The sequence below is a fragment of the Myodes glareolus genome, chromosome 6 (assembly GCF_982192425.1).
Source record: "Myodes glareolus chromosome 6, mMyoGla1.1, whole genome shotgun sequence".
NCBI classification, from domain to species: domain Eukaryota; kingdom Metazoa; phylum Chordata; class Mammalia; order Rodentia; family Cricetidae; genus Myodes; species Myodes glareolus.
Window position 1 is genome coordinate 15,953,869 of NC_142031.1, and position 27,660 is coordinate 15,981,528.

The 27,660-nt window shown below is 47.1% G+C and overlaps 1 protein-coding gene across 2 annotated transcripts; it reads left to right on the forward strand.

Moving 5' to 3' along the window:
• On the forward strand, positions 1-27,610 carry Otud3 (OTU deubiquitinase 3). Of its 2 annotated transcripts, none has more exons than XM_087906974.1 (8): positions 1-324; positions 4,803-4,951; positions 10,576-10,688; positions 14,205-14,327; positions 20,712-20,843; positions 21,363-21,459; positions 22,027-22,211; positions 23,022-27,610. In XM_087906974.1, exons 1-8 carry the CDS (start codon positions 107-109, stop codon positions 23,196-23,198), a joined length of 1,194 nt encoding a protein of 397 aa, XP_087763100.1. In that variant the 5' UTR covers positions 1-106; the 3' UTR covers positions 23,199-27,610. The 2 variants fall into 2 exon arrangements, with proteins under 2 accessions (XP_087763100.1, XP_087763101.1); XM_087906975.1 differs by having other exon boundaries at positions 241-310.
• Positions 27,611-27,660: the final 50 nt, after the last annotated feature.

Sequence of the window (27,660 nt, forward strand, 5' to 3'; positions counted from 1 at the left end):
GCCGGGTGCTGTCCCACTGCGCCGCTCGACCGGTTAGCCGGTTGAGGCTGTGGGCCCCGCGCTCTGCGGCTCCGGCTCCTTCCGCGGCGGGCCGTGTGCCGCAGCCATGTCCCGAAAGCAGGCGGCGAGGAGCCGGCCGGGCAGCGGCGGCCGCAGAGCCGAGGCGGAGCGCAAGCGGGACGAGCGGGCGGCGCGCCGGGCTCTGGCCAAGGAGCGGCGGAACCGGCCCGAGCCCGGCGGCAGCGGCTGCGAGGAAGAGTTCGTGAGCTTCACCAACCAGCTGCAGGCCCTAGGGCTGAAACTGCGGGAGGTGCCGGGGGACGGGTGAGGCGGGCCGGGAGTGCGGGAGGTGACGCTGGGGATGCTCAGGCTCGGTCGCCGTGAGGGAAGCAGGGACCGGACCTGGTGGAACGCTGCAGCAGGTGCCCCAGAACCGGGGGCCCGTCTGAGAGGTGACCTCGAGGTGCATCTGTCAGGAAGCCGAATGGGAGGACTCCTAGGTCCCGCTCGGTGTCATGCCGGGCCTCCTGGGCGTCCTCGCTCTCTTCTGCGTTGGGGTAAGGAGGGCAGAGAGCTGGAGGCATCTTTGTACGTCTTGGGTTCCCTAAGCAAAGGACTTAACCCATTGCTTGAGAATCCCGGACCAGCTCTTTCTCGGGTAACCCGATAACACTAATGGCAGCTGGAAAGAGGGAACGGAGGAAGGACTTAATAGAAAGGGTGTGTGGTTCCAGGAGCGTGGAGAGAGAGAGAAGGAAAAGGGATAAGAGACAGGGAGAGAAGAGTTAGTAGGTCCAGGGAACCTGATTGCCCCGTGTGTTGTTGCATGAGGTACTATTAGTGTTTCTTCCTTTAGCCGCGGAAAGAGCGGATGTAGCTAAGGAGCATAAGCCAGATGTGGTGGCAGCGGGGTTGCTATGAGGTGGAGGCCAGCTTAGACTGTAAGAGTAAGAGGGTTTCAAAAAAGAAAGAAAACCAAAGAAACTTCGATAACCTTCGAAATTGTGGGAGAAAGAGTACTAAAGAAAGAACTTTCTTCCTCTCTTCTATTTTTCTTTTTCTTTCTCACAGTGTTGTCTTGGCTAGCCTGGAACCCCCTTTGTAGACCAGGTTGCATATAAAGTTACCGTGGCCTGCTGGAATTAAAGGTGCACACCTCCGTCCACCGCGGAAAGTGTTTGCTTCATTTCATATTGCGCTGAAGTATACTGAGCAAGTCTTAATCACCTAGCCTCATTTGTCTTTCCTACCTTCACAGCTTCAGGCGAATCGGATTTTGCTCTGTTCACAGAAAGTTGGGCACACCTTCCTGCCAGGTGTTTCTACTTAAGTTGCAATTAGAAGTTAATTGCATTCAGCCACCACTTAGAGCAGTTTCTGGGTCATAGAAGGCATTTAGGACATTTTTCTCCCCCCAAGACACGGTTTTTCTGCATGTAACCCTGGCTGGCCTTGAACTCACAGAGATCCACCTGCCTCTGCCTCCCTAGTGCTGGGATTAAAAGGGTGCACCACCACCTGGCACCTTTTTTAATTCTTGAAAGAAGGGCTAAAAAGTGTCATGGGAGGCCACCTAGCTCCAGTGGAAGCACTGCTGGAGACATCAGAGCAGCAGGTGAAGCCTGGCATGGTGACACGGCCTTTAATCCCAGCGCTGGGGAGGCAGAGGAAGGGAGAGCTCTGAGTTTGAGGCCAGCCTCATCTATAAATCAAGCTAGGGTTGTTACACAGAGAAACCTGGTCTCAAAAAACAAACCGAACAAGAAACTTCAGTGGGATGCAGTGGACTCAGCTGGGGTTGTCCTGCAAATGGTTGGATTGTATTTGGCAGACAGCGTGGTTTCTCCATGTCAAAGAAACATGGTGGGGAAATAGGTACCTCACAGTTGCTCAGGACCAGCCATCAAAGTCCAGAGGGAGAGACCCTAGGGCTTCCATGAGGTTCTGGGCAACTTTGGGAGGATTTACTTTCTTCTTCCCCTGTGGGAGCAGACTTCTCCAGTTAATCCTCATACCTTGCTTGAACGGAGAGCTGGAAACAGGTAGATGACCGAGATGAAGAAGAAGGGTTTCCAGTGGAGAGACGTGTAACAGTAGGTCACTTATATTTTGGTCTGTTGGGCAACTTTGTATTCTCAAATTTGCTAAAGAATAAACACGGACGAATGCTGTTTGAGCCATAGCTCAATATTTACAGAAGTGCACAGACCTACACTCAGTAGCTACCCGTGCTTCGAAGTAGTAGCCCCACCCCTTCCCTCGCCTTTCTCTCTTTGAGACAGGGTTTTTCTATGTAGCCCTGCTGTCCTGAAACTCACTACTGGACCAGGCTAGCCTTGAACTCATAGAGATCCAATTCCTTTGCCTCTCAAGGCTGGGATTAAAGGTGTGGACCGCCATGCCCAGCAAGATGGTCGCCTCTTGGAAACACTGTAAATTTATGAGAGATGAGAATGAAGATAAAGATCTTTGTCTTGAATTTATGGACATCCTGAAAGAGTCTCAAGGATTTAATTTACTTGGGAAGCAGTCGCTATGGGGAAAGCGTTTTATATATTCTTAGTAACTGATCATAGAGATACTATCAAGAAGGAAGTGCCTAACGTGCCTTGAAGTGTTAGGGAAGACCCTTTCTTACTCAGCCAGCAAATAGTGACTTTCCACATTCAAGATGCCTCTCAGAAGAAGCCATGCTTGAATCATTCAAGAAGGAACAGCATGAGTTTGCCAAGAGAGCGTTCCCAGATGAGCACCTATATCTGATAGCCCCGTCAGTTGTGCAGCGGAATGGGGGCGCAGTTTAATGGTAGTAGTGCAGGGAAGTGAGGGGAAGAGGCTAGCTTACTTCCTAGTCTGTTCTTTGGCAGCGTTAGGTAGCTTCATGAAACCAGGCTGCCGTAAACAGGTCTTTGCTTGGGTGACATTTGACAGCGGGCCGACTCTGCTGCTTTTTTATTTTTATTTCTTTTTGGTTTTTCGAGACAGGGTTTCTCCGTAGCTTTGGAGCCTGTCCTGAAACTTTGCTCTGTAGACCAGGCTGACCTGGAACTCACAGAGATCTGCCTGCTTTTGCCTCCCGCATGCTGGGATTAAGGGTGTGTGCCACCACTGCCTGGCTTGGCTCTGCTGTCATTCATCACTGTCGTGAATAGGAAGGTCTTTCCTTCCTTCCTTCCTTTCTTCCTTCCTTCCTTCCTTCCTTCCTTCCTTCCTTCCTCCTTTCCTTTCCTTTTCTTCTGTTTTCTGCAAGACAAGGTTTCTCTGTGTATTCTAGGCTATCCTGGAATTTTTGTGTAGACCAGGCTGGCCTCAGACTCAGAGATCCAACTACCTCTGTCTCCTAGAATTAAAGGCATATGCTACTACCACTACCTGACTAACAGATTTTTTTATGCATTAATATTTGTTGTTGAGTAGTATTAAGTTAAAATATAGTGACGTTTTGCTCATATAAAAAAGTAGTTATGCATTTCTGCTGTTTCTCTTCTGGCATTATTACAATTTGGGTGGCCTAAGATGGAGACTTGCTATAGGTGTGTTCCTTGTAGCATTCTGTAATTGGTTGTTTTTCTGAACTCAAACGCAGGACCTTAAATCTGTGTATCCCTAAAGCACAGTGGTTCTCAAATAGGGATGGTTTGCCTCCCAGGGGACAACTGGGACTATCTGGAGACATTGTTAGTTGTCACAGCTGGTGAGGAGGGAGGTGGTGTGGTCCTGGCATCTGGTAGGCAGAGGCTAAGGATGTTCCCAAGGATGGCAGTGAGCAGGACATTTCTTATGGCACAGAATGACCCCCAGGTGTCCATGGTGGGGGCAGTGAGCGGCCCAGCTGCCCTGCAGCTGTGAGAACATGAACTCAGGAAAACAGCTGGGTCTCCCGGAGGCCTTTAGGGCCATGGTTTTGTTCTCGCTGGTGTTGGCAGTGTTTGCTTGGCTCCCTAAGGGAACTATGGTGTTTGTTATGTTTCCTGTGTCGCTGCCTTATAACCTCATCAGCAAAGCAAGTCACTGCAGTGTTTTTGACTTGTTAGTGGGCTCAAAGTATGCCAGATAAAAAGTGTATTACTAGCACTTTTAAACTAATATTTTACAACATTAGTTTAAATGTGGTAAACTATGGCTAATATTTTGGTATTAATGTTGGGAGAGTCATGGCTAGAGCAGGGTTGCCCAGCTTTGCATCTTAGGCCCAATACTTTACCCACTAACCATCCTGCCAGCCCTGTTACTAGCATTTTAATTTTAGAAAATAAAGATGCTTAGCAATGGCATCGCTGTTCCCTGGGAGCAGGGTGAGCTGACAGCGAGACCTGTCTTTCCCTGGTAACCGTGTGTGTCCAGGTGTTCCCTCCTTGGCCTTCACAACTCTGTTCTTAGCTCCCAGACCTGGTGCAGAGCTTAGTTTGTTTGACCAGCTTGACAAACTGCTGTCTTGAGTACTGAATGAGAGATGTCCTAGCTGGGCGCTTTTAGTGAAGCTTGGTTCAGAAGGTAACAGTATTGTGACTTCAGTTTGGAAAGGGGTCTGGGAGTTTTAGACCTTAGGCCTGGAGTGGTTTTTGAGGTCTGCATCCTGGTTATCAGCTCCACCATTGAGCCAAATGAGGCCCAGAGTAATTTAATATTTGTTTTGAGTCCGCCAGCTGGTAAGTGGGACGGGAATCCTTATTTGCTGTCTCACGTGGGTGATCTGCTGAAATGAGGTGTCTCCTTTCCTCATGAGTCAGGCGGGAGACATCTGCATTAGGTGAGCTAAGTGCAGTTTTGAAAGACCTTAACCAGCATCTTTGTTTTGACAGCAATTGCCTGTTCAGAGCTTTGGGTGATCAATTGGAGGGTCATTCTCGGAACCATCTCAAGCACCGACAAGAGACCGTTGACTACATGATAAGGCAGCGCGAAGATTTTGAGCCCTTTGTGGAAGACGATGTTCCTTTTGAGAAGCACGGTAGGCTCACTGGGACCCTGGCTCCTTCAGGAGCCACCAGCACCCCACCTCCACTGCCAGGGTTTGCTTATGGAAATTATGCCATTCATTTACTCAGCGAACTTGTTTGCATATTCTGTGAATAGCCCACGCTCTGCAGCTGGGAATCTAGATTTAGCTGTGTGTCACCTTGACTGAAAGTGCTGGCACTTGGTGGCTTGGGTGTGGCTAGGGGTAGAGTGCTTACCTCACAGGACTTGATCCTTACTCAGCACCACCACCACCCCCGAAGGAAAGGGAAAGGGGGTGATGATGATTGACCAGAGACTTTGTTTGTGACCTCCCTACCAGTGGGATGGGGAATAAGCTCTAAGAACGTACAAGGACGGAGTCCACTTTTTAAACTCCATGCAGGGAGATGGCGGAGGCCTGGGAAGACGCTGGCAGCCGTGGTGGTTCTTTCCTGCTCTTTACCTTTTCATAAAAAGGAGATGATAAAAGCATCTCTTTGACGGAATTTTTTTTTCCCTGTGAAGATTAACTTAGATAACAAAATTAAATTCTTAAATTAGTTAGCTGTCTGTGGATGATGGGGCTATCGATAGCTTTGTCTCCTGAAGATTTTTTATTTTTAAATAACTGTGTATTTATAACTAGAAAAAGAAATCAGCAAGCCCATTAACATCTCACTGAAACCTAAATGTGCCCACCCACCCACCCTTTTTGAAAGGGTGGCTATAAAACATGAATGTGTTAGGAACTTAGTTTTGGGTGTGTTTGTGGCTTGACCTTTGATCCTCCCAAGTGTTACACATGCCACCACACCCAGTTAATGGGGTCCAGGGGTAAAACTCACCTTCTCTTGCATGGTAAGCAAGTGTTCTCCGTGCTCATCCTCACCCACAAACAGTGTCTCCAGCACAAGGCTGACATCTGTGTCTTAGCAGGATGAGGCGGCATGGTCTCTGTTTTGATGACAGTGGGGGCCACATCGAGAATGTAGGAGAGCAAGTCTCGGAGGGAGGCCGGTGAGGAGGTTCTCCGTGTTGCAGTTCTGAGAGAGATTTGAAGGGCCAGCCCCCTAGCAGTTGGTGGAACAGTTCACTCCTTCACTCCGGCAAGGAGACCAGGGCAGTTCTAAAGGCACTGCTTAAGAATAGCTCTAAGCTGGGTTGTGGTGGCGCACTTCTTTAATCCCAGCCCTCAGGAGGCAGAGGCAGCTGCATCTCTGAGTTCTAGGCCAGCCTGGTCTACAAGAGCGAGTTCCAGGACAGGCTCCAAAGCTTCAGAGAAACCCTGTCTTGAAAAACAAAAACAAAACAAGCAAACAAATAAAAGAATAGCTCTAAGCTTGGAGGACAGAGGGAGGGGCATATCTGGGACACTGTTAAGTGTACTAACCGGGAATGGGCCCATTGAGTCTGGGGTGTGTGTTGGGGATGAAGGGGCTAGTCTGCACCTGTTACTGTACTCTGGTGGCCCTCTTCTTAGGGTCACATTTCAAGCAGACAGGCTGTGTAGCATGAAGGGGCCGGCTTGTTGGGGTATCTGTTCCGCTTGGTACCCCACAGCCGGCAACTCCCAAGGAAAATCACACACAAGACTCCATAACGTTATAAACTGATTGGCCCATTAGGTCAGGCTACTTATTAGCTCTTATAACTTATGTTACCCCATTATCCTTATCTACGTTAGCACATGGCTCAGTACCTTTTCCAGCGGGGCAGCTTACATCTTTCCTCTCCGGTGGTCTGGGCAGAACTGGGGAGGGAGCTTCTTGCTTTCCAGAATACTCCCAGAATTGCTCCACTTCTACTTCCTGTCTGGCTTTCCTGCCTATACTGCCTGCCTAGCCAATCAGCGTTTTATTAAAATATGATTGACAGAGTACAGACAATTCTCCCACACCAAGTCTGTTTCAGAGTTAGCATTTTATAGATGTGGGAGGTGTGGCAGATTTTGGAACTGTGTGTTTAAAATGAGTCATGTTGCTGGGTGTGCTGGTGCACACTTGTTACAACAGCACTCAGGCTGAGGCAGGAGGATCAGGAGTCTGAAGCCAGCCTGCATAGTAAAAGAATAAAGAATCTTGTCACTTTAAGGTGTTACTTTGGATGAACTTTGTGATCTAAATTCCACGTGAGCATCTTTAGGAAGGTCCTGTGTTGGATTTGGGGTGTAACAGTGTATCGGGACAGGGAGCTCAAATCCTGTCGCCAGAGTGATGTCACTTTAGCTGTGCAGTGGGGAGGTGTTCTCTTGAAATGTCACTGCACGACTGAGTGCTGATGCATGAAAGTATGAGCATCGAAGAGGTGACAGCGGCCTTGACTGCCAGAGCAGAAATGAAAACCAGCATGGAGTCTGCACATCCTCGGACCCATTGCCTTCATCTCTCTTAACCAGTTACCGGTTTTGACTGCCTGTCTCCATTAGTATTCTGGAAGTTTCTTGGGAATGAGCTGTTCTCACATTGTTCCAGATCTAGCCATACCTGACATTTGGAGGTATTCATATAGGATTTACTGGTTTAATAAGTGAATGTCTCACTTACTGGTGAAGACCTAGTGACCCTGGCACTTGACTCTGTCTTCAGGATTATCTCACCTAGATGTGGCTCTGTAGACTTCGCACCACCTCTCCCCATCTGACAAGACCTGGATCCTCGTCTCTCTGTCCCCTCTTACCGGTCCATCTCTTGGACCTTTACCTCAGCAGCTGTCTCTTCCTCTTACCACTTGTTTTTGTTAGTGTATTTGTTATCCCCATGGGGATAGATATTTTTTCTGACTTCTGTTTGCTCTTCTTTTTTTTTTTTTCAATTTTTAAAAAAATTTATTTATTCATATTTTATTCATGGGCGCTCTGCATATATACCTGCGTGACAGAAGAGGGCATCAGATGCTATTATAGATGGTTGTGAACCACCGTGTGGCTGCTGAGAATTGACCTCAGGACTTCCAGAAGAGCAAGCAGCCAGTGCTCATAACACCTGAGCCGTCTTTCCAGCCCCATTGGTTAGTTTTTACTGTCAACTTGACATAACCCAGAGTCACCTGGAACCTTAGTTAATTGCATAGATCAAATTTGCCTGTGGATATGTCTGTTGGGGATTGTCTTGATTGTTTGGTGTAGGAGAATTGTCTGTATTCTGTCAATCATGTTTTAAATAAATGCTGATTGGCCAGGCAGGAAGTATAGGCGGGTCAACCAGACAGGAAGTAGAGGTGGGGCGATGAGATCAGGAGAATGCTGGGAAGGAGGAAACCCATTCCTCACCAGTCCTACCCAGATCACTGAAGAAGCAGGATGTGACCTGCCCCGCTGAAAAAGGTACTGAGCCATGTGGCTAACATAGATAAGAACAATGGACTAGTATACATTACAAGAGCTAATAAGAAGCCTGAGCTAATGGGCCAATCAGTTTATAATCTTATGGAGACCTCTGTGTGATTTTCTTTGGGGCTTGCCGGCTCTGGGGAACCAGACAGGACAGAAACACCAACAAGCCAGCCCTCATGTTACAGAATGGCACCCACATGGATAACTTCATCCACATAAAGCCTGAAACAGCTTGGAAAGTAATTCTAGAACAAAATGGCAACATTGTGCATGGTTTCTTGGTAGCAGCAATTTCTCGGGTCTTCTCCGCTTGCTAGAGGCAAGCAAGCACTCTCCTCTAAGAGAGGCTTCCTGACTCAGCTTTAGCTGCAAAACTTTGCAGCTCTTTTAAGAACTCCTGCCACAGAACACTTACATAGTATTGATGAAAAGCTGACCGCATGCTTTTTGATTTTCAGCCGTAGCAGGAAAAAACCACGCTGTTTTAAAATGCTGACTTTCTGGGCCGTCCTGCCAGGGCAAACTCTGACTCTTTCAGGCAGGAGATCTGGCTACTGACCATTTGAGTGGTTTGTAATAAGCCGGCCCTCATGTTATAATTGATGTAGGAGGACCTAGCCCACAGTGAGTGGCACCATGCCTAGACTGGTAGTCCTGAGCTGCATGAGAAAGCCAGCTGAGTGTAGGTTTATAAACCAGAGACAAACCAGCAAGCAGCTTTCTTCTGTGCCTGCCTACAGGTAACAGACTGACCTGGAAGTGTAAGGTGGAATCAGTGTTCTCCTCCTCCAGGTCACTTTAGTCGTGGTGTTTGTCACAGCGACAGAGTGAAACTAGAACGCCACTTTACAGGTGCCCTCGGCGCAGTGCGGTTTGGCTCTGTGGCCCTCTTGATATTCCATCTGTTCTAGATCACAGAGTCATGAGCCAACTTCGTTTTCCTCCAAAATCTGTTGCTAGTCCCCACTGTTGTGGGGCTGAGCCTGCGCTTTATAGCCCTTCATGATTTGTGATTTTTAATTTCTTTCCTCTCTCCAGTTTTCTCCCTGTATCTCTGCAGTCCAGGCTCCTGTCATACAGAAGAGTCCATAGTCTCTCTTGTTGTTTGAAATGTCATCCATTCACCTTGGAGTATCAGTTTAGAAGTCTCAGCCTAGTAGCTCATCCTCCACCTGCTCCCTGTGCACGCGTGTGCACACACATCTTTATGTTTCTGACATGAAGCTCGGGTATGAGAGCATAGCTGTGCAGGGTTTCCCTCGTCTCTGACACTACCTACACATTCAGATTTCCCCACATTCACAGGAACTGCTCTAATGGCAGTGGTTTTGTCGGGGAAGGGAACAACTAAAGTTAGCCAAAGGGAAAACTCAGTCCAGCACAGTCCAGTCTCAGAAGGTTCCAAACACAGTGCTTCCTTGTCTTCCGGAAGTTTTATGCTCTTAGCATTTCTGTGTGACTGTACACAGAGTACTGTCAACAGGGAAGCTTGTTTCAGCGTCAGAGTCCAGATTTGTTTGTTGGGTTTTTGTTTGTTTGTTTGTTTTTGGTTTTGTTCTGCTGTTTCTTTTGCAGTAGCATGTAGCTGCTGTATAGTCTGTTAGCAGCTATAGTCTAGCGTTCATCATCAAAGACAGACTCTCCTTCTCATTTGGAAAGCCCAAAAGATTGGCAGATACTTTGCGGGAGCCTGGAGTAAAGGCCAGAGCAGCCCTTTCCTGAAGCACCTGGTTGTCACCATTGTCCATATTATTCTGATTGTAGTCTTCGTCAGGGCAGAGTGACAGTGGTCACAAGCTAGGGCTGTGAAGTCAGCTGCTGGGATGAAAGCTTAGCCCACCAAGTTCAGGCTCTGTGACCTTGGCCATTATTCGCTGTCTTCACCCCGCCCCCCCCATTCATCTCTCTAGTGGTGAGTGTGATAATCCTTCCAAGCACTGCTCTGATGATTAAAAGTAATGATTTCTGAGAAATTACTGGCACTGCTTGACACATGCATGTAGCATCCATTAGTGTGAGCTGCCACGCTCTGTTGTTGTACACTTCATGTCTCATGCAGCCATGCAGATTGGAAGCACGCAGCATTTACTGAAGGAATTAATCAGCAGATCCTTCTCTGATGACAAGCACCTCCGAGTACAGTTTGCATATTGTTTACCTCTGACTCCCTAGACTGACGGTTGGTGGCCTTTGCAGATGTGTGTTCATGCTTCTCACTGCTTGCAGCTACATAAATACCACCCATGTTTACATTTGCATTTTCCATTGTAAAGACTTCATTTTTCTTTCCTGTTTCCATGCAGTGGCCAGTTTGGCAAAGCCTGGTACTTTTGCTGGCAATGATGCAATTGTAGCCTTTGCAAGAAACCATCAGTTGAATGTGGTGATCCATCAGCTTAATGCCCCTTTGTGGCAGGTAGGTCACCTATTTAGGAATGTCCTTAAGATGATGGGCTTGACCTGTGATGCTGAACTCCTAAGCATAACTTGGACCATGAGCTAACCAAAGACAGGAATCTTGTGATTTGGAACTAACCTCCACGCTGGGTCAAATAGAGTCTGGAGTGTGAGAGAGAAGCACTTTGTGATCTTGGGGATATTGCTCAGCAGTCAGCTCAGTGGTGATGCGGGGGCGGAACCTAATGTGGAAATGCTTCACATAATTTTGTTAAGCTATCATAGTATAAAATGTTTAGTACACACAAATTGTAGTTTTGAAGTGTGCCTGTTCCCCTGCAGTTTTTGTGTGTGTGTTTAGGAGTAGAGAAGTGTCATCAGATCTGTTATAATGACTGTGTCTGCCATAATGACTACTGAGTGTTTTCTGAACAGTAGACTGCTGTTTTTATTTGGCTCTCTTTGTGTTTTGATTTTTCCTATAATAAGAATTTTATAACAAATATTTGCTCCAGGCTGAGACAATTAAGCCACATAGTCCTGCACTGTGAAGTATCTGTCCATTCAGCTCCTCTGTTTCTCTTTGTGTCCTGCATCAACCTCATCTCTCAGTCCTTCAGACCAAGCATCCCAGAGCCCAGGTGATCAGAGGTTGCTGACTGAGTGTGCACCCCACTTCCTTATTCACCCTCAGAACTCACAGGGCTTCGTATCAGGCACAGCTTCGGACTCTGAGCACAAGCTTTCTGCCCCTCTGCTCTGTGTCACCATCTTGAACTTTTTTATTAGAAAGTTAAAATGTTTAATTGAAGAAGAACTGGGAAATTCAGAAAAGCCCCTGCAGATGGGCGAGAGTCACCAGAGTCACCCTGACTGGAATTAGGACTGTTAGCATTTTTAGTATGTGTCCTGCTGTTCACCCCACATTGGGCATATGATTGGGGGAGGGTGCACATCACACTGTTGTTACAATACATTTTAACCACACATACATGAATTTTCACTCATCACACACACACACACACACACACCTGCATGTGCTACTCTCTTAAAGGGAATGACATATTTTTCTTCATGTTCTCCCTGCATGCACCCCTTTGTAACCCCCTTAGTAATGGCTTGTACTCTTTTAAAAAGAGGGTCCAGAAATATAAATTGCACATGCCAAAATTCACCGTTTTCTGGTTTATAGTTCCATATTTTGATGTACATGTTATGCCACCATCAACATGTGGAGTGGCTCCACTCTACCGAGAAGTTAGTGCTGCCCCGTGTAGTCCCCACCCACTGTTGCTTTCCCAACCCCTGGTAGCTTCTCATTCATGTTTCCTTACCGTCTTGCTTTTCTGTCACATAAATGGAAGTCTTCAGCCTTTTGTATCTGCTACAATGTCATTTTAACAGAGTCACACAAGACAGAGTGAAGTAGACGCTGTGTGCAGGGCTGGTGAGAACCTCTGCCTCAGAATGCAGTGAGCAGGAGGGAAGCAGGATCCGTGTCCTTGGTCCAGTGTTGCCAGATGTTCGGATGGCAGGGAGAGGACCCTGTGTTCAGTGGGTGCTCTTAAGAGTGAGCTGCTGGCCAAGAACACAGGCACTCCTCCAGTTCCAGGTGTTCGTTAGTGTTCTCCACCAGTGGCGTTGTCAGGGCACTTGAGTGTATGGTGTGCGGAGCCTGATGGAGAAGGAGAAGCCATGTCAGTGAGGTAGCCGTCCGCTGCTTTCCCTGACGATAACGGTTACGTTTCTTCATTGCTCCAATTCTTATATTTTTTTCAAATCTACTTCTGTTGCATTCTGATTTCTGACTTGTGAAACAAGGGAAGTATATTCTTAAAACAGATTTGTCCCATTGGCTCTACCCTGCCTGGTAGTACAGTCACTCTTCTGAGCTCTTGCATTAATGATGAGTCGGCTCAGACTCAATAACATGGATACCGAAACCTACATTGTTCCTGCATTGCTTTGCACGCCTGTGAGCGGTTTCTATATATTATGTAGCCAGTGATAGGCCCGCTGGATGTGAGTATGTACATGGCTCCTAACAATTTTGGTGACTTTTCCAGTTGGTTTTCTTTTCATAATGTTTATATGTTGTTACTAAATCTGTACATGATTTAGGAAGTTTGTCATGTGAAGACAAAGTGAAAATTTCCTCTGTCAGTGTCCTTCCTGGGAGACAGTGGTGCCGCTGCTGTGTCCCATGTCTACTAGACTCGCGTCTCCAGACCTAGACATTCTATTAGAGAAGCTGCTGTACTTCCTACACAGGATCTGTGTGATTCCTCCTTATCCCATGACTTGCTGGTTTTGAGGGTGTTTTTGTTTGCTTGTTTGTTTTGTTTTTCATTTTTCTGTTGCCTGTAGACCAGGCTGGCCCCAAGCTCAGAGATCACCTGCCTCTGCTTCCTGAGTGCTGGAATTAAAGGTGTGTGCCACCACCTTCATTTCAGCTGACTTGCTGTTTTTGGATCTTGAATATTGTTTAAGTTAATGATCATCTCAGATTACTTGGGACTTCTAGTGAAAATAAGGAGGGCTGATGTTTTAGAATTTTAAAGGACGAACAGGCCAGATGGTGATGGCACACACCTTTAACTCCAACACTTGGGAAGCAGAGGTAGGTGGATCTCTGTGAGTTCGAGGCCAGCCTGGTCTACAGCATTCCAGGACAGCCAGAGCTACAGAGTGAAACACTGTCTTGAAAAGCAAAAATTAGAAAAAGAAACAACAGTTACTTAGAGGCAGAATCAGAATTATTTTAGTGTCTGTTTTATGGGTGTTTTGGAGGGAATCTACCTAATCTAGCACTTAAAGTTTTGTATTCTTTTTTTGCATGATTTTAGGGAATCAATTCTTGTTGTATCCCAAAGCATTGCTGGGATGTAACACCCTGTGGCCATTACCCAGGGTTGCTCAGTGTACACAGGGCAGTGTGGACATTGCACAGAGCTGTGTGGTGTGTGCAGGGCAGTGTGGCCAGTGCCCAGGGCTGTAAGCTGTGTGGTGTGCACAGGGCTGTGTGATGAGCTAGTACAGATTTACTCTATGGAATTTTGTCTTAGAACTGGTGCAAGTGGCAGATTTTGAGATTGTTGCTGCCTGTAAGTTTCGTGTGTGATTGGAAAAGGAGGTGAAGTTATTATAGCTATCAAGCCGTGTTCAAGCCAGGTTTGTAGTGTTTTTTGAGGTCTTCAAGAGGATCTAGAAACTTTATACTTGACATTTTGCTTCTTTTTTTTCCAATGGTAATCCTCAATCTATTTCAGCTTCGGGCTCAACAAAGCTGGCTCTGCTTCAGGGTCTTCCTATTGGGAGGAACCTGTGCACTGAGTGGCCAGGCATTTAGTTTTACCTGACTTTATTGCAGGCCTGTCCCTGGCTGGTTAGTCATTCCTTGCAGATTCACTTGCCTATAGGCAAATGTTACATAGGCACATGGAAGCCTGCAAGGGAGAGAGCTCAGAGAATGGTGGCATGTCCTGGCCAGAGTTCCCACAGGCTCACACTTCCAGATCCTCTCTTGTGTCTACAGATTCGTGGGACGGACAAGAGCAGTGTGAGGGAGCTGCACATCGCCTATCGGTACGGCGAGCACTACGACAGTGTTCGGAGGATCAATGACAACTCAGAAGCGCCAGCACACCTCCAGACCGACGTGAGTGAAGCCCCGGCTCCTTCTGCTCCCAGACCTGTAGGAAGCAGGTCCAGAGCTGTGTCCTGGAGCCGAGCACCAGGGACCAGCTGCTGTTGCAGGTTATTGAGAAGTTGCTGTCAGAGAACTGTGGCTCTGAATGTTAAAATATTTCAGCCAGCAAAAGCACTAACTGCCTAGCCTGGCAACTTGGATTCGATCCTAGGAACCCATGTGGTGGGAGGAAAGAACCAGCTCTTACGAGATGTCCTCAGACACACACATGAGGTCGTGGCATGTGTGCACATACACATAAATGTAAAAAAGTAATGTATTTTGTATTTCTTACTTTTTAGTGATGTGAGAGACACTTGTTGTCTCTTTACCTTCCTCTAGTAGGCACCTATAGTTAGATGTATATACAATCAGAATTTTTTAATTTTATGTTTTAATTTTATGTTTAAAAGTCTGTTCTGAAATTTGGAAACTATACAAGGGTTAAAATATATATATTCATGGCCTGGTACCTTTAATCCCAGCACTCGGGAGGCAGAGGCAGACGGATCTCTGTGAGTTCGAGGCTAACCTGAGCAAGTTCCAGTATGGGGTCCAAAGCTACAGAGAAACCCTGTCTCAAAAAGCAAAACAAAACGAAAAAAAAAAGTAGCTGTGTGGATGCAAATTTTGTGTTCCCTTCTCAGTAGATTTTTGTTAGTCACTTAGAGCTTCAAGGATAGACGAGATTGTATTATCTGTATAGCCTGTGTCTGTGTGAGAGTGTATGGTTTATGTGCAGAGGAGTATATAGTTTGCATGCCTGTGTGTACACACAGAAGCCAGAGGAGACCATCTATCCTTTTGAGGCAGGTTCTGTTTTTGATTCTGAAACTTGTGTGGGTTTTTGTTTGGTTTTGGTTAGACTCTAGCCAGCATGAGCCAGTGATCCTCCTGTCTCTAACCTCCACAGCACCTGGTTGCAGATGTGCCCCGGCCGTGCTTAGCTTCTTATTGCTGAGATCCAAAGTTAGGTCTTCTGGTTGCACAGGGAGCGTTCGTGATGACCGAGCCGTCTGCAGCCCATGTGTGCTATTTTTATACTTCTTCAGCCCAGGTTGTAGCATCTTGTAAGTACTCAGATCCTGAATGCGTAGTGGTCTTTAGATTTAATGTGTCTTGGAGTTTAATTCCTCTAGTACACAGAAGCCTTACTGAATCTGTTTTGAAGGCTGCATGATATTCTGCTCTGTGGCTTCATTACAACCTGTTAGCCAGTCTCTTAACCCCCCCTTAGCTGCCTTTGAGCCTGTGCTCTCAGAGGCAATCATAGTGTCTTATATGTAGCTCATTTCTTTAGGACAGATTCATAAGAGCCCTGTGTGTGTCAGGGTGCTTTGATAGATGTTACCATATCACTTCCTGTCAGTATTGTAGGGTCCTGATTGCAGTATGTAGCTCTTGTCACACCCTCTTTAAAAAAAAATTGAGTTCTTAATCTTTGTCAGGATTAGGGGAAAGTCTGTTTTTTTTTAACATAATGGATCTATATATTTATTATTGTGTATGTTAGTGTGTACATGTGCAGATGGGTGCCTTAGAGTCCAGACGAGGACATCAGATCTACTGGAGCTGGACCAGGTGGTTGTGAGCTACCCTGTGGGTGCTGGGAACCAAACTTGGTCCCCTGCAAGAGCAGTGCTCTTAGCTACTGGCCTGGCTCTCCAGTTCCTTTCCATAGTTTTTTACAAGCATTTGTCATTAATCCGTTATGCGCCTTTCCCTTTTCCCTGTGTTTAAGACCTGCTCATTCTTCACATTTATCTTCTTTGTTCATTTTTGTCTTATTAAATTGTCTTAGTGGCTTTTTATGCATTAGAGAAAGATGTTCTGTGAGAAATTGCAGATCTCTTCTGGTCTGTTATTTCTACTTTCTGTTGAGTGTGGTCTTTGTTGTGAAAGGTTTTGGGTTTTTAGGTGAATTTATTAATATTTTATTTATATCCTCCCCTGTACTCCTCCTTGATTTTTTTGATTTTTATTTTATTTTTTACTTTTATCTATTTGCTTTTGGCAGTGCTGATCATCACGCGCTGTGCCACTGAGCCCATCCCTGCCCTGTCATTTTTCTGTACACTTCTTTGGGATTTGGGGTCATAACTAGACACAGCGTTTTCTTCTGAGGCCTGAACGTGATTCCACAGTTGTTTTAGAAGCTTTATAGTTACAGTTTTGTTTTTGTTTGTTTGGTTTGGTTTGGTTTGGTTTCTTGGAGCACGATTAATAAAAACTCAGAAAGAGAAATTGGGGTTTAACCTGAAGGTTTAAAAAGTTAAAACAGCCAGTCACTGGCTTTTACCTCAACCTCAGTTTGAAATGGCGATCCTGCTTCCAGCAATCTCAGAATGAGACTGGGAGCTGCCTCCTCCTATTTTATAATCCTCTCTAGGGCTGAGATTAAAGGCATGCACCACTGGGATTAAAGGCATGCACTGCCTAGTTTCTATGGCAACTGATGTGGCTACTGGAATTAAAGGTGTGTGTTACCACTGCCTGGTCTGTAAGGCTGACCAGTGGGGATGTTTTACTCTTTGATCTTCAGGCAAATAAAATGCCACTACAATTTCTTGAGACAGAATCTCTTTACTTAGCCTTGGCTGTCTTGGAATTCATTATGTAGACCAGGCTGGCCTCAAACTCAGAGATCTTCATGCCTCTACCTGCCAAGTGCTGGGATTAAAGGTGTACACCACCATGCCTGATTTACGATTATATTTTTGGTTTTATTCATCTTTAGTTTTAGTTTTTACTTTCTTGAGGCTAGTCCTAGGCTTTCTTTGAACTTACTGTCATCTTCCTGCCTCTGTCTCCCTACAGCAAGGATTACAGATGTGGGTCCCTAACCTGACCCCTTTTTGTTTTTATATAAAATCTTGGCTCCATTTGGAATTTATATTCGTGAGGGCCTGAGGCAGTGGATCAGCTCTATGGCTTTCATGCTGACCTAACTTCAGCCAGCCATCTTTGGAGTCCTTATGTTTCTTTCCTGGTTCAGTTTGCTGCACACACTCAGCCCCCCCGTATGTGTTTATGTCTCCTTTTAGCTGTTTGGTTCTGCTCTACTGTGTGCGCCTCGATACCCTGCTCTTTTAATTAGTACAAGTTTGGTGTAAAAGCTGGGACAGTTTTTTACTTACTGATTTTTTTTATTATTTCCTATGTTTTGCTTTTTAAAAATGACTTGCTTTTTGAAAAGTTGGATCTTCTTTATTTTTTATCTTCAATTATGTGTTGTGTGTATGTCTGTGTGAGTGCATGTATGTGGGAGTACAGACGCTGGAGGTGTTCAGAAGAGGGTGTCAGCTTGTATGGAGCTGTAGTTAACAGTTGTGAACCACCCAGTGTGCACATTGTGAACCTGTTAAGCCATCTCTCTGGCAGCTCTCACCTCTTCCTGTTTGTTTTTATTCTGTATGTGTGGGTGTTTTCTGAGTGTTTGTCTCTGTACCATGTGCATGCCAGGTGCCCTTGGAAGCCAAAAGAAGGCATCGTATGTCGTGGAGCTGAAGTTAACAGATGCTTGTGAGCCTTCATGCAGTGCTGGGAATTGAACCTGGGTTCTCTGGACGAGCAGTCAATGCTCTTAACCTCTGAACCAACTCTCCAGCTCTTTTTTTTGTTTGTTTGTTTGAGACGGGTCTCATGTAGCCCAGGCTAACCTTGAATTTTGTATGTAGCTGAGGATATGAGCTTCTGATTCTCCTGCTTCTCTCTCCCAAGAGCTCAAATTATAGACATGTGCCCCATGCTTATTCTGTGCTTTGCCAAGGATTGAACCCAGGGCTTTGTATATGCTGGACAACTATTCTACCAACTACATTATATTCCTGGATCCTTAATTGGAATCTTACTAGATTAAGAAAAAATTGCCTTCTGTATGACCTAAGTGGTCCTAGCCAGGACCTGGTGAGCTTTGTTGACTGATGTGAACTCTGGGGGAGTGTCCTCTTTGGATAGAGCTTGCTGTGGAGCTTGCCTAGCAGTGGTGGTGCACACCTTTAACCCCAGCACTCAGGAGGCAGAGGTAGGCAGATCTCTGTGAGTTCCAGGCCAGCCTGGTCTACAGAGGTAGTTCTAGGACAGTCAGGGCTATTACACAGAGAAATCCTGTCTCAAAAAACAAAAAGACAGCAAACAAACAAAAAGTGGATTTGTTCATATATCCTAACTGGTTGTCATTGGATGAAACCTTGGCCCACCCAGAGATCCTGTAGAATTCTCTCTCTTAAACACTGAGATAAAGCCACCTACTGTGAGGTGGGTCACTTCACGTGTGGCTTCTGCTGCCCTGAGAACACCCCAGGCTTCTGTGACCATATTCCAAAACCGTCCTCCCAAAAGAAAATCTATGCCAACCTGGTTCTGGAAATTGCTGTGAATGGAACCATATATTTGACCTTTGCTGCCTGGCCTTTTTCACTTAGCATAGTGTTTTTGAAAGTCAGCCATGTTGTAGCATGTGTCAGTACTTTTTAATGGTATTCAACTGTAGCATGAGGGGCTACTTGTTGGAGTTTCTGTCCTGCCCGGTACCCCAACCATTTAGTCACAGAGAAAATCACACAGAGAGTCTGCATTAATTATATACTGATTGGCCCATTAGCTCTGGCTTTGTATTAGCTCTTATAACTTATATCAACCCATTATTCTTATCTATGTTAGCCACATGGCTCGGTACCTTTCTTAGCGGGGCAGCTCACATCTTGTTTCTTCGGTGGTCTGGGCAGAACTGCAGAGGGAGCCTCCTGCTTCCCAGAATACTCCATTGCCCACCTCTACTTCCTGTCTGGTTGACCCACCTATACTTCCTGCCTGGCCAATCAGTATTTATTTAAAACATGATTGACAGAATACAGACCATCCTCCCACACCATTCAACTGTGTGGCTGTATCACACTGTCTTAGATACTTTTCTAGTGCTGTGATAAAACACCATGACCAAGGCAACTTATAAAAGAAAGCGTTTTGGCCGGGTGGTGGTGGTGCACACCTTTAATCCCAGCACTTGGGAGACAGAGGCAGAAGGATCTCTGTGAGTTCAAGGCCAGTCTGGTCTACAAGGCTCCAAAACTGCAGAGAAACCCTGTCTCGAAAAACCAAAACAAAACAAAAACCAAACAACAACAGAATGCCGTCTGACCAGATGGTTAGAGGCCACTGTGACAAAGCCACGTCTCAGCAGGAGTTAGAGAGACAGACACTCACATGTTCTTTCTCTATTTTTTTTAAAAAACAAAGTTGACAATCATTTTGTTTTTTAGTTTTAAAAGTTCTTTATAGATTCTGGCTACTAGATTTTTACCAAATATACGGTTTGTCAGGATTTTTTGGACTGTTGCTGTTGTGGATTTTCCTGGTTGGTTGTTTTTCAGGTACAGAATTATCTTGTCTAAGTAGTGGGGTTCCCCCCCAATTTTATGCTTCTCATTGCTTTGTCTGTGGCAGTGGTTACCTCTGTAGTGATGGCCATGAAAGCCCTCGCTGTGCTGACAGTGAAGGCGTCATCGGGGGTGTTTCACTGTCATGCTGTGGAACCTTTAGCTTTTTCCAGTCGGTCACCACCATAGATGCTTTTCCTATTAACCTACATCTTATGTATTTCTGGGCTGACTTCCTGGGCTTTGAATGTGCTAAAGGACACTCATTGCCAGCTGCAAAGTTCTCTTAATAGGTAGCTTTGTGTGGAGAGGCTCCCAGATATGCTTAGGGCTGAACTCCGCTGACACTTTTAGTGCCAAGGGCAGAAATGTCTGTGCTCATTGCTCTTCTCCCTCCGTTCTCAGGAGGCAGAAGAAGATGGTGGCTGCGCAGTCAAAGGGGGTGGAGAGGCTTGGTTTTCTGACTTGTCGTAGAGTCCTCTTGGTCCCCAAGTGAACCTTATTACCTGAGCGAGTGGATTGACTTGAGTGTGGCATGCCCCACGGGTGTGTTGGGTCACCAGTGCCATGTGCCCCCGAGCTTGCTGATAATCAGAGAACATCTGTGACCAGGTGAGAGGTGGATACTGTGTTTCAAGGCTAGCACTGTAGGTTCAGCAGCTCAGCAGGTATGAGCACGGGGACCCTCTTCTATGTTCAAAAGCAGAGGCAGCTGTGTGCTGCCAGATTCAGCTGTCACTGCCCACTACTGCCGTCCAAATACCATGGGTGCTTCGCTGCTGCTCTTCCTGGGTAGTATCTCTCTGCTTTGTACGCAGGACTGTCCCGGATTCTCAGTGTGGGTGAATCTAGCCACTACTGTTCTCATTAGCTTGTTTTTCAAATTCTTCCTGTGTTTGGGTGGTTTGTGATTCGGTCTGTGTTAGAGAGCTGAGGGGAATTTCCTGGAGCCCATGGTTCCTATGCTGTGTTTTAGTTTCAGATGCTTCATCAAGATGAAGCAAATAAAAAAGGAAAGATCAAGACAAAAGGGGTGGACTTTGAAGATGGCCCGAAAGATGAAGTGGAAGATGCTATCCAGAAAGTTGGCAACGCAACTGGATGTTCGGTCAGTATCCTTCCCCAGCCACGCCTCATAGCTGTATGCTCAGTATCCTTCCCCAGCCACGCCTCATAGCTGGATGCTCAGTATCCTTCCCCCAGCCACGCCTCACGGCTGGATGCTCAGTATCCTTCCCCTAGCCACGTCTCACGGCTGGATGCTCAGTATCCTTCCCCCACCATGCTGCATAGCAGGTGCTGCCATGCTAGAGCTGGCCTGCCCGAGGCCCAAGAGAATGGAGAGCTGCTAATTCATTTCCCTTGTTTGCTGGTTTTCACCCATCAATGCTCAGAATCCCAAGGGGTGTCTTTCCTGACTTTAGCTTTATAAAGAGAATTTATTTATAAATTCATTGAAATGGCTACTGCATTTGATGGCTTTGTTTGAAATTGATGTTACTTGGTGGCCACGGTCTTGGCGCCTTGTCAGTTCCTCTGCTCGTGTTTGTGTGTGTCAGGCTGCTGACGCAGAGCTCGCGAGCGTGACACGTCTAGACTCTCACGTGTCTATCTGCTTCTTCAATAGGATTTTAACTTAATAGTCCGGAACCTGGAAGCTGAAAATTACAATATTGAATCTGCAATAATGGCCGTACTTGAGATGACCCAGGGGAAAGGAAACAGTAAGTCCACAGTTAAGACTTGTAAATAAGCTTCAGGTGTCGTGCGGTGGCTCCCTCAAGCAGGTGTCCACGGTCTCCATGATGGCTTTAGTGTCCACGCTATCCCTCTGTCCCCTGCGAGCGCTGCGAGGGCTGCACGCATCAGCACTGCCTCGTGTTTGTGCAGCGCAGTGAGGTGGGTGCGCATGTGTGGGGTGGGGTTGGGCCTGGATTTTAAGAGAATTAATTAGTTTAAATCTTAGCCATGTGTGGCTCTGGTCTAGTATTGGACATTATAGGGTTAGGTCATGTTTTGTTTCTAGATTTGGGATATAAATAAATGCTTTATCCCTAAAAATTCTCTTTAAAAATTCATCTAAGAAACAGATGCTCTGGCAGAAGGGACTGTGAACCTTGGAGCCAGCTAGAGGCTTCAAATACTTCCTGCAGCCTCCTGACTATCTCGAGGAACCTGGCTTTGTAAATGTCAGGAATCTGGGGACCCTGGTGATCTTGCGGTCGTGTAACTGCAATTGCTTTGTGTAATTGTTGGGTTCTTGGTTTTAACAAAATGCCTTTCTTTGGAAGATACAGAGGAGAACCTGGAGGCTTGTGACCGAGTGTCAAAACAGTGTGACCCTTCATTTGAGGAGGCAGGGAGCAGCTCCAGACTCGCCGGAAATCAGGGTGAAAATGAAGGCCAGACAGAAAACAGTAAGGCTCGGACCAGACCTAGCGAAGGAAACAAAGCAAATAAAAGCCAGATCCCGAAGGTATGGCGCGGTTGAGAGGCAGGGGCACTGTGGGATTCTATAGCTGGGTGGGAAGCTGATTTTCACGCTGGCGTATGTTCTTCTAGATGTGTAAAAGTAGTTCTTGTAGAGCTTCGGGGGGTGGGGTCCATAGAAACACAAGATGTAGAATGAAGACTTTGCTTGTCCCGCAATCACAACAGTTGATAGCCCTCTGTACAGATGCATAGCTGCCTTTTCCCATCCGTTGTGACTGTCAGGGGTGGGGTGTCTTTGCATCATCTGGAGTAAACAACTTTGTGTGTGAACCTTTGTGCTTTGCATTGTTTTCTTGCATAGTGTCCCAGGTGGCATGGAGGGCGTGACTCTCAGGGTCCGCTCAGGCTCTTGCTAGCCTGTTGGGTACACCCCTCCATCCCTGCCCTGACTCCACAGGTGGACAGCATCATTAGTTTGCCCAGTTTGAAACTCATCTTAAAGGCAGATGTTTTGAGCTAGACTGACACCTAATGTGCAGAAAATGACACCACAGTCTGGGAACTTTATTGCCATTATTTAGAGTCTTAAATGATGGAGAAGCATCTCCAGGCCTCTGCGATTGTCATCAGTGGCTGGACTTGGGGCACTGTCTTCGTGGGCATTTGGATTGTTTTATGAAGAGGATTAATTTTACTTGATGCTTCAGGAAGGAAACATACATTTTAAAGTATATTTTAACAGTAATGAAAAAGAAATTATTTTGGTCTCTCAGGCTGGTTTTCTCTGTTCTTGCTAAAAGTGCTCAGTCAGCCCATAGTCTCACAGCACCAGTGACCCACACGTCTCTTCCAGGTTACAAACAAGCAGCGGAGGGAACAGCAGCGACTGGAGAAGAAGAAACGACAGGAGGAGAGGCACCGCCACAAAGCCCTGGAGAGCAGGAACAGCCACAGGGACGCTAACAGAAGTGAAGCAGATGTGAACACGCAGGTTACCTTGGTGAAGACCTTTGCTGCTCTGAACATCTGACGCTCAGCCCCGAGAGGTGGAGGATGAGCGCTGCAGACCAGGTCCCGGCCAGGTGTCCTCTGACAGTGCCCACACCTGAGCCCACACCCGAGCCCACGGGAGTCAGTGCCCTTCAAGCTGCCTCGTCTGTCCCGAGCTTTGTCATTGTATTGTTGTGTGACAGTATGGTGGAGCCATTTGCTTTCTGGAACACAAAGAAAGTATGGACTCATAGGTGGGTTATGGGGCAGAGGAGTCTTTGGAGCGAGGCTTTATTTGCCCCGTGTATCAGAACGTGGTAATCCTAGGCTCTTCCGTGACGTGTGGAGTGGGTTTGCTGTCATTATCTTCAAGTCATTTAGCACAATCATTAGAAATCCCCACAGTGACAACTTCATCTCTCTCTCTCATTTCCAAGCAGGGATGCAGGTCTGGCACCAGCTCAGGAGTGTGACGAGACGTGATTGGCTTCTCATCCGGTTGCTTGTACGTGTCAGGGCAGTCAGGGACATTAGCTACATCTCCCTTCTTCTGTCTCTGGTATCACCTCAGTGTGACTGCCCTCCCCACTCCAGCCATGTGGCGTGTGTACCTGGCTGTGGGAGAGCCTGGGTTTGCTGGGAGCTCCACAGCGCAGTGGAGTTTGGGATATTTCTCTGGACAGTTAGGAGATGGGGTGGCGCTGCTGTGACAGCTCTGAGCTCTGATGTGCAGGGCTGAGCCTGCAGCTGCACAGGGCAGCCTGGGGGAGGCTTTTCCTTGTAAGACTCTGAAGACTTCTTCTATGGGAGAAGTCTACAGGATAAAGTTTTCCATGCTTGAATGTTATTTTGTCTTTTTGATATACTAGACTCAGGAAGATGCCTACAGGGAAGTAACTGCTTGTTTGATCTTACAGGTTACTAAATTTTCTTAACGTGTGAGAATAAAATGAAATCCCATGGCATAGCTGGGCATGGTTGCTCAAGCTTGGAATCCCAGTACTCAAGCAAGGCAGGAGTGCTGCAAAGTTGAGGCCAGCCTGGGCTGTGTAGTGAGTTCCAGGCTAGCCAGGTTCAGAATAAAAGGCCCCGTTTCACTGCCTACAGAGAAAACTCTCCCAGCATGTATCCTTGACTTCGTTATTTGGGATTTCAGTACTGGGAATAGTGCAGCAGTGGCTGAGGCTGCCTGTGGCTGGGCGAGATGGCAGGGAGAGGACCTGTGCTGTGGAGGCCTTCGGAGGACTCAGTTCTGACGCACCTTCAGTAGGGAGAGGTGCTGTTCCTCGGGCTGGGTTATAGGAATGTTTACTGTAAACTGTCCTGTGTGCGGTGACAGTCATGACTAAAGCCTTCGCCTTCTGGGAACCTGCTATTCAGACTAACGCTGTATGCTGGGTCAGAAGATAACATTTTTGTTATCACTAGAAGAAAAAGTAAAATTACAAAAGGTATAGACACAGACACCACTGTCTGGGCAGGTTGTGGGTTCATCCAATTGTCTCATCAGCAGGCTGTTTACTTCTTCAGTTTAATGTTGTCCTTTAATTTTCCTTCTGTTTGGCTTTGGAACTTTGTGTTTTGTTTGGAACCCCTGCAGTCTCCTGGAATCTCTCCCAGGATGCTGCGTTACTTCCTGCCTACAGGACATTGCAAGACTGCAGATTTGAAAACTACATGGCATTTTTTTTTTCCTTCTCAGTTGGGAGACTCAGGTCTCAGTCCCAAAAGGGAAGGTGGTGGCTGCTGTGCTCTAAGGGATAGGAGCGGAGCTGGCTCTGGAGCCAGTGTTCTTTGGGGTCACCCGGGACAGGGTGTGGGTTGGCTGAACTCATCTAAATGGAAGCTCTCTGTTCCCTGCTTTTCTTTGTACTGCCTGAGTGCAGCATGCCAGGTCTTTGCAGACAGGTTAGCGTTGTTTACCAAATCCAAAAGTCAGAAGTGGCGGGGCTGGGGGAGCCTGGTGCGCTTGTATGGGACACCCTGGGCTCCATCCCCAACACTTAAAACTCAGGCTGTGGCTAGCTCTCAGCAGCCTCTTGGCCACGCAAGGAGCTGCTGTTTGCCTGGCTGAGGACAGCATGGGCCTCTCGGGTGGCAGAGCTGCTCTGGAGGTTTACAGATTCACATTTGCTGCTGGAAGGCGGTGGCTGTGCGCCCTGGACTGCAGTGGCAGTCTCCTCAAAGCGGGCTCCTTTGTCTCTGTCCACACTTTCCAGTTTCAGATGCTGTGTCTCTTCAGTGTGCCGATTATTGGAAGTGGGGAGCCTGCACCCAGCTTTAGGGTGCTGCCAGCTCAGACTCTCAGCCTCACTGAGGGAGAGCCGCTGGGTCGTCAGTAGGCGTCACTTCTGTATGTAGTGGGCACCTGCTGGTTACCTCCTTGGCACCAAAGTGAGGCCCAGAATGTCGAGCTTTGGAGTGACAACGGTTAACACTGTTCCTCCAGTCCAGGTCCTCACAGGGAAGCTGGCATGGGAAGCTGTGCCTCGGCTGCTACCTGAGAATGTTGTTGTAGCTCATTGTGAGCCCACAGGAAAGCCGCAGTGCTTCGTGGAGGTTCACTGGCTTTATAAACACTGTGGAGAGGTTTTCTGAATTTGAAGGATAATTTTTTTAGGTTAAAATAAGAAAAAAAAATAACGGCAGCACTTTGCACTGGAGGCAGATGAATTAAAACAGCACAGCCCAGACTTCTGGAGAGTAGAGCCCAGCAGGAGGTAATGCTGAGAATACATGTGTTCATTTAGGTTTTCACAAGAACATCTACCTCCGGGGATAGTGACAGGAAGAAGAGTCTTAAAACGTCCACCAGGATTTTCTCTCGTTTCTTGTGTGAGCTCTGAAAACACTCTGACCCCATTTGATTGTGAAAGTGAAGTGGGCTGACCTTGCCGGGCAGCTGGAGTGGGGCTCAGAGGGGAACCTCTCTGTAGCTCGTGCATAATACCCTGCTTCCCTGGGGAACAACGGTGGCTCGGGTTACCTGGTAGTGTCAGGTGGACTTTGCCAGTGGACTGCACTCAGAGTCCTTTACTGTCTCCCTGGGTTTTACCAGGACAACACAGAGTGCCCTTATTTTACCTCGGAAATGTTCAGCTCAGACATCCGGCTGGGTAGAAGAAACCTGAGTTCCCAGAGAGTGGACTCAGTCACCCCAGCAGGGTGAAGCAGAAAGAGGGGGAGCCTCCTGAGAACTGTGGCCTTAATGGAGCCCCTCCTGAGCTCCATGTGGGCGTGCAGCTTCTCACTTCTGACCTCTAGACCCAGGCCGTGCAGAGCGTCAGTCTTGTCCTTCCCTTTACCTGCTGTGTACTTCCTTTCGCTAAAGGCTGGTGTAGCTCGCATCCAGCGTTGTCCCGAGCAGGCCAAGAGACACCTTTCCAGGTCTCGCAGGCCTGCCATTGCCAGGGTCGATGTTGAGTGAAGATAAAGCTGCACATTTAGGTTCTAAAAGTTAACTGCTGACCATAGAGCACCCTGCCTCTGTCCTTAGTGGGAGCGCAGGGTGTGAGGCCGGGCAGAGAGCTGCATCCTGTGATTGCCTGGCCCTCTGTCCCAGGTAAAGGCCTGATGGTTTCTTCAGTCTTTTCTTTTTAGAGCGTCACTCTGTTTTGTAGCTCAGTTGAAATGTTGATCTCCTGACGGTCACTGGAGATGACTGGTGGCTGTGCAGAGGATACTCTGTATAGTTGCACTTGCACGGTGACTTTATATCAACAGGGCAGACCTGTGGTCCAGGATTCCTTTTGCCCTGTCTTGAGCACAGGAGGAAACCTTTAGGGGTCTGGCTCAGATCCTTGCCCATGAGCACCCTGCAGGCCCCTGTTTCTGTCACCATGGCACTCAGTGACATTCATCAGCCTTCTGCCTGTGGTTTGAGCCCCGCCAGCCCTCTGTTGAAACCTGAGCCCTGCTGGCGTGGGGCTCCAAGTCTTCCTATTCTTGGGGTTCATTTTTCATGGTGGCTACCTTCCCAGCATCCCTCATGAAGCTAGAGGAGAAAGGTAGACAAGAGCCTTGAGCCAGTCTCAACACCATCCTGCGTGCTGGTGTCTGTCTGTCCCCCTAGAAAGGGGACCAGTGTATCTGCCTTCTCCTTTGTCCAGTTGCACTGTCCTTGTTCTGACTTCAGGCTACAGAGACCTAAGATCTTCTTGGGGTCATGACCCATAGACTCAGCAAGTCTGCCTTAGCTGTGGCATGTAGAGGCGAGATAGCCGTCTTCTGTGTCTGGAGCCCGCTTCCCTAGGCTGTCTCTTCAGTTTGTGTTCATCTGAATCATTTTATCTTTTTATTTACCAGAGTACTGTACTTGGCTATTTGCAGTGTTTAAGAACCAAATATTTTTGTGTTTTTGATCAACACTTGGTGCAATAGAAGCCGCAAAGATGTGCCACTTTATCTTTAAAATGGATTTTGTATACCAATAAATTCTAGTTTAAAAGCAAAGCCCAGGTCGGTTTGTTTTTGTTTACTGCTGTCTGAGAGTATTCTAGGCA

Excerpts from the sequence above, each read along its gene's own strand:
- Otud3 (XM_087906974.1), top strand. The coding sequence starts at position 107 with ATGTCCCGAAAGCAGGCGGCGAGGAGCCGGCCGGGCAGCGGCGGCCGC. Across the intron at positions 14,328-20,711 it reads CAGCACACCTCCAGACCGAC|TTTCAGATGCTTCATCAAGA; the intron begins GTGAGTGAAGCC and ends GCTGTGTTTTAG. Across the intron at positions 20,844-21,362 it reads GCAACGCAACTGGATGTTCG|GATTTTAACTTAATAGTCCG; the intron begins GTCAGTATCCTT and ends CTTCTTCAATAG.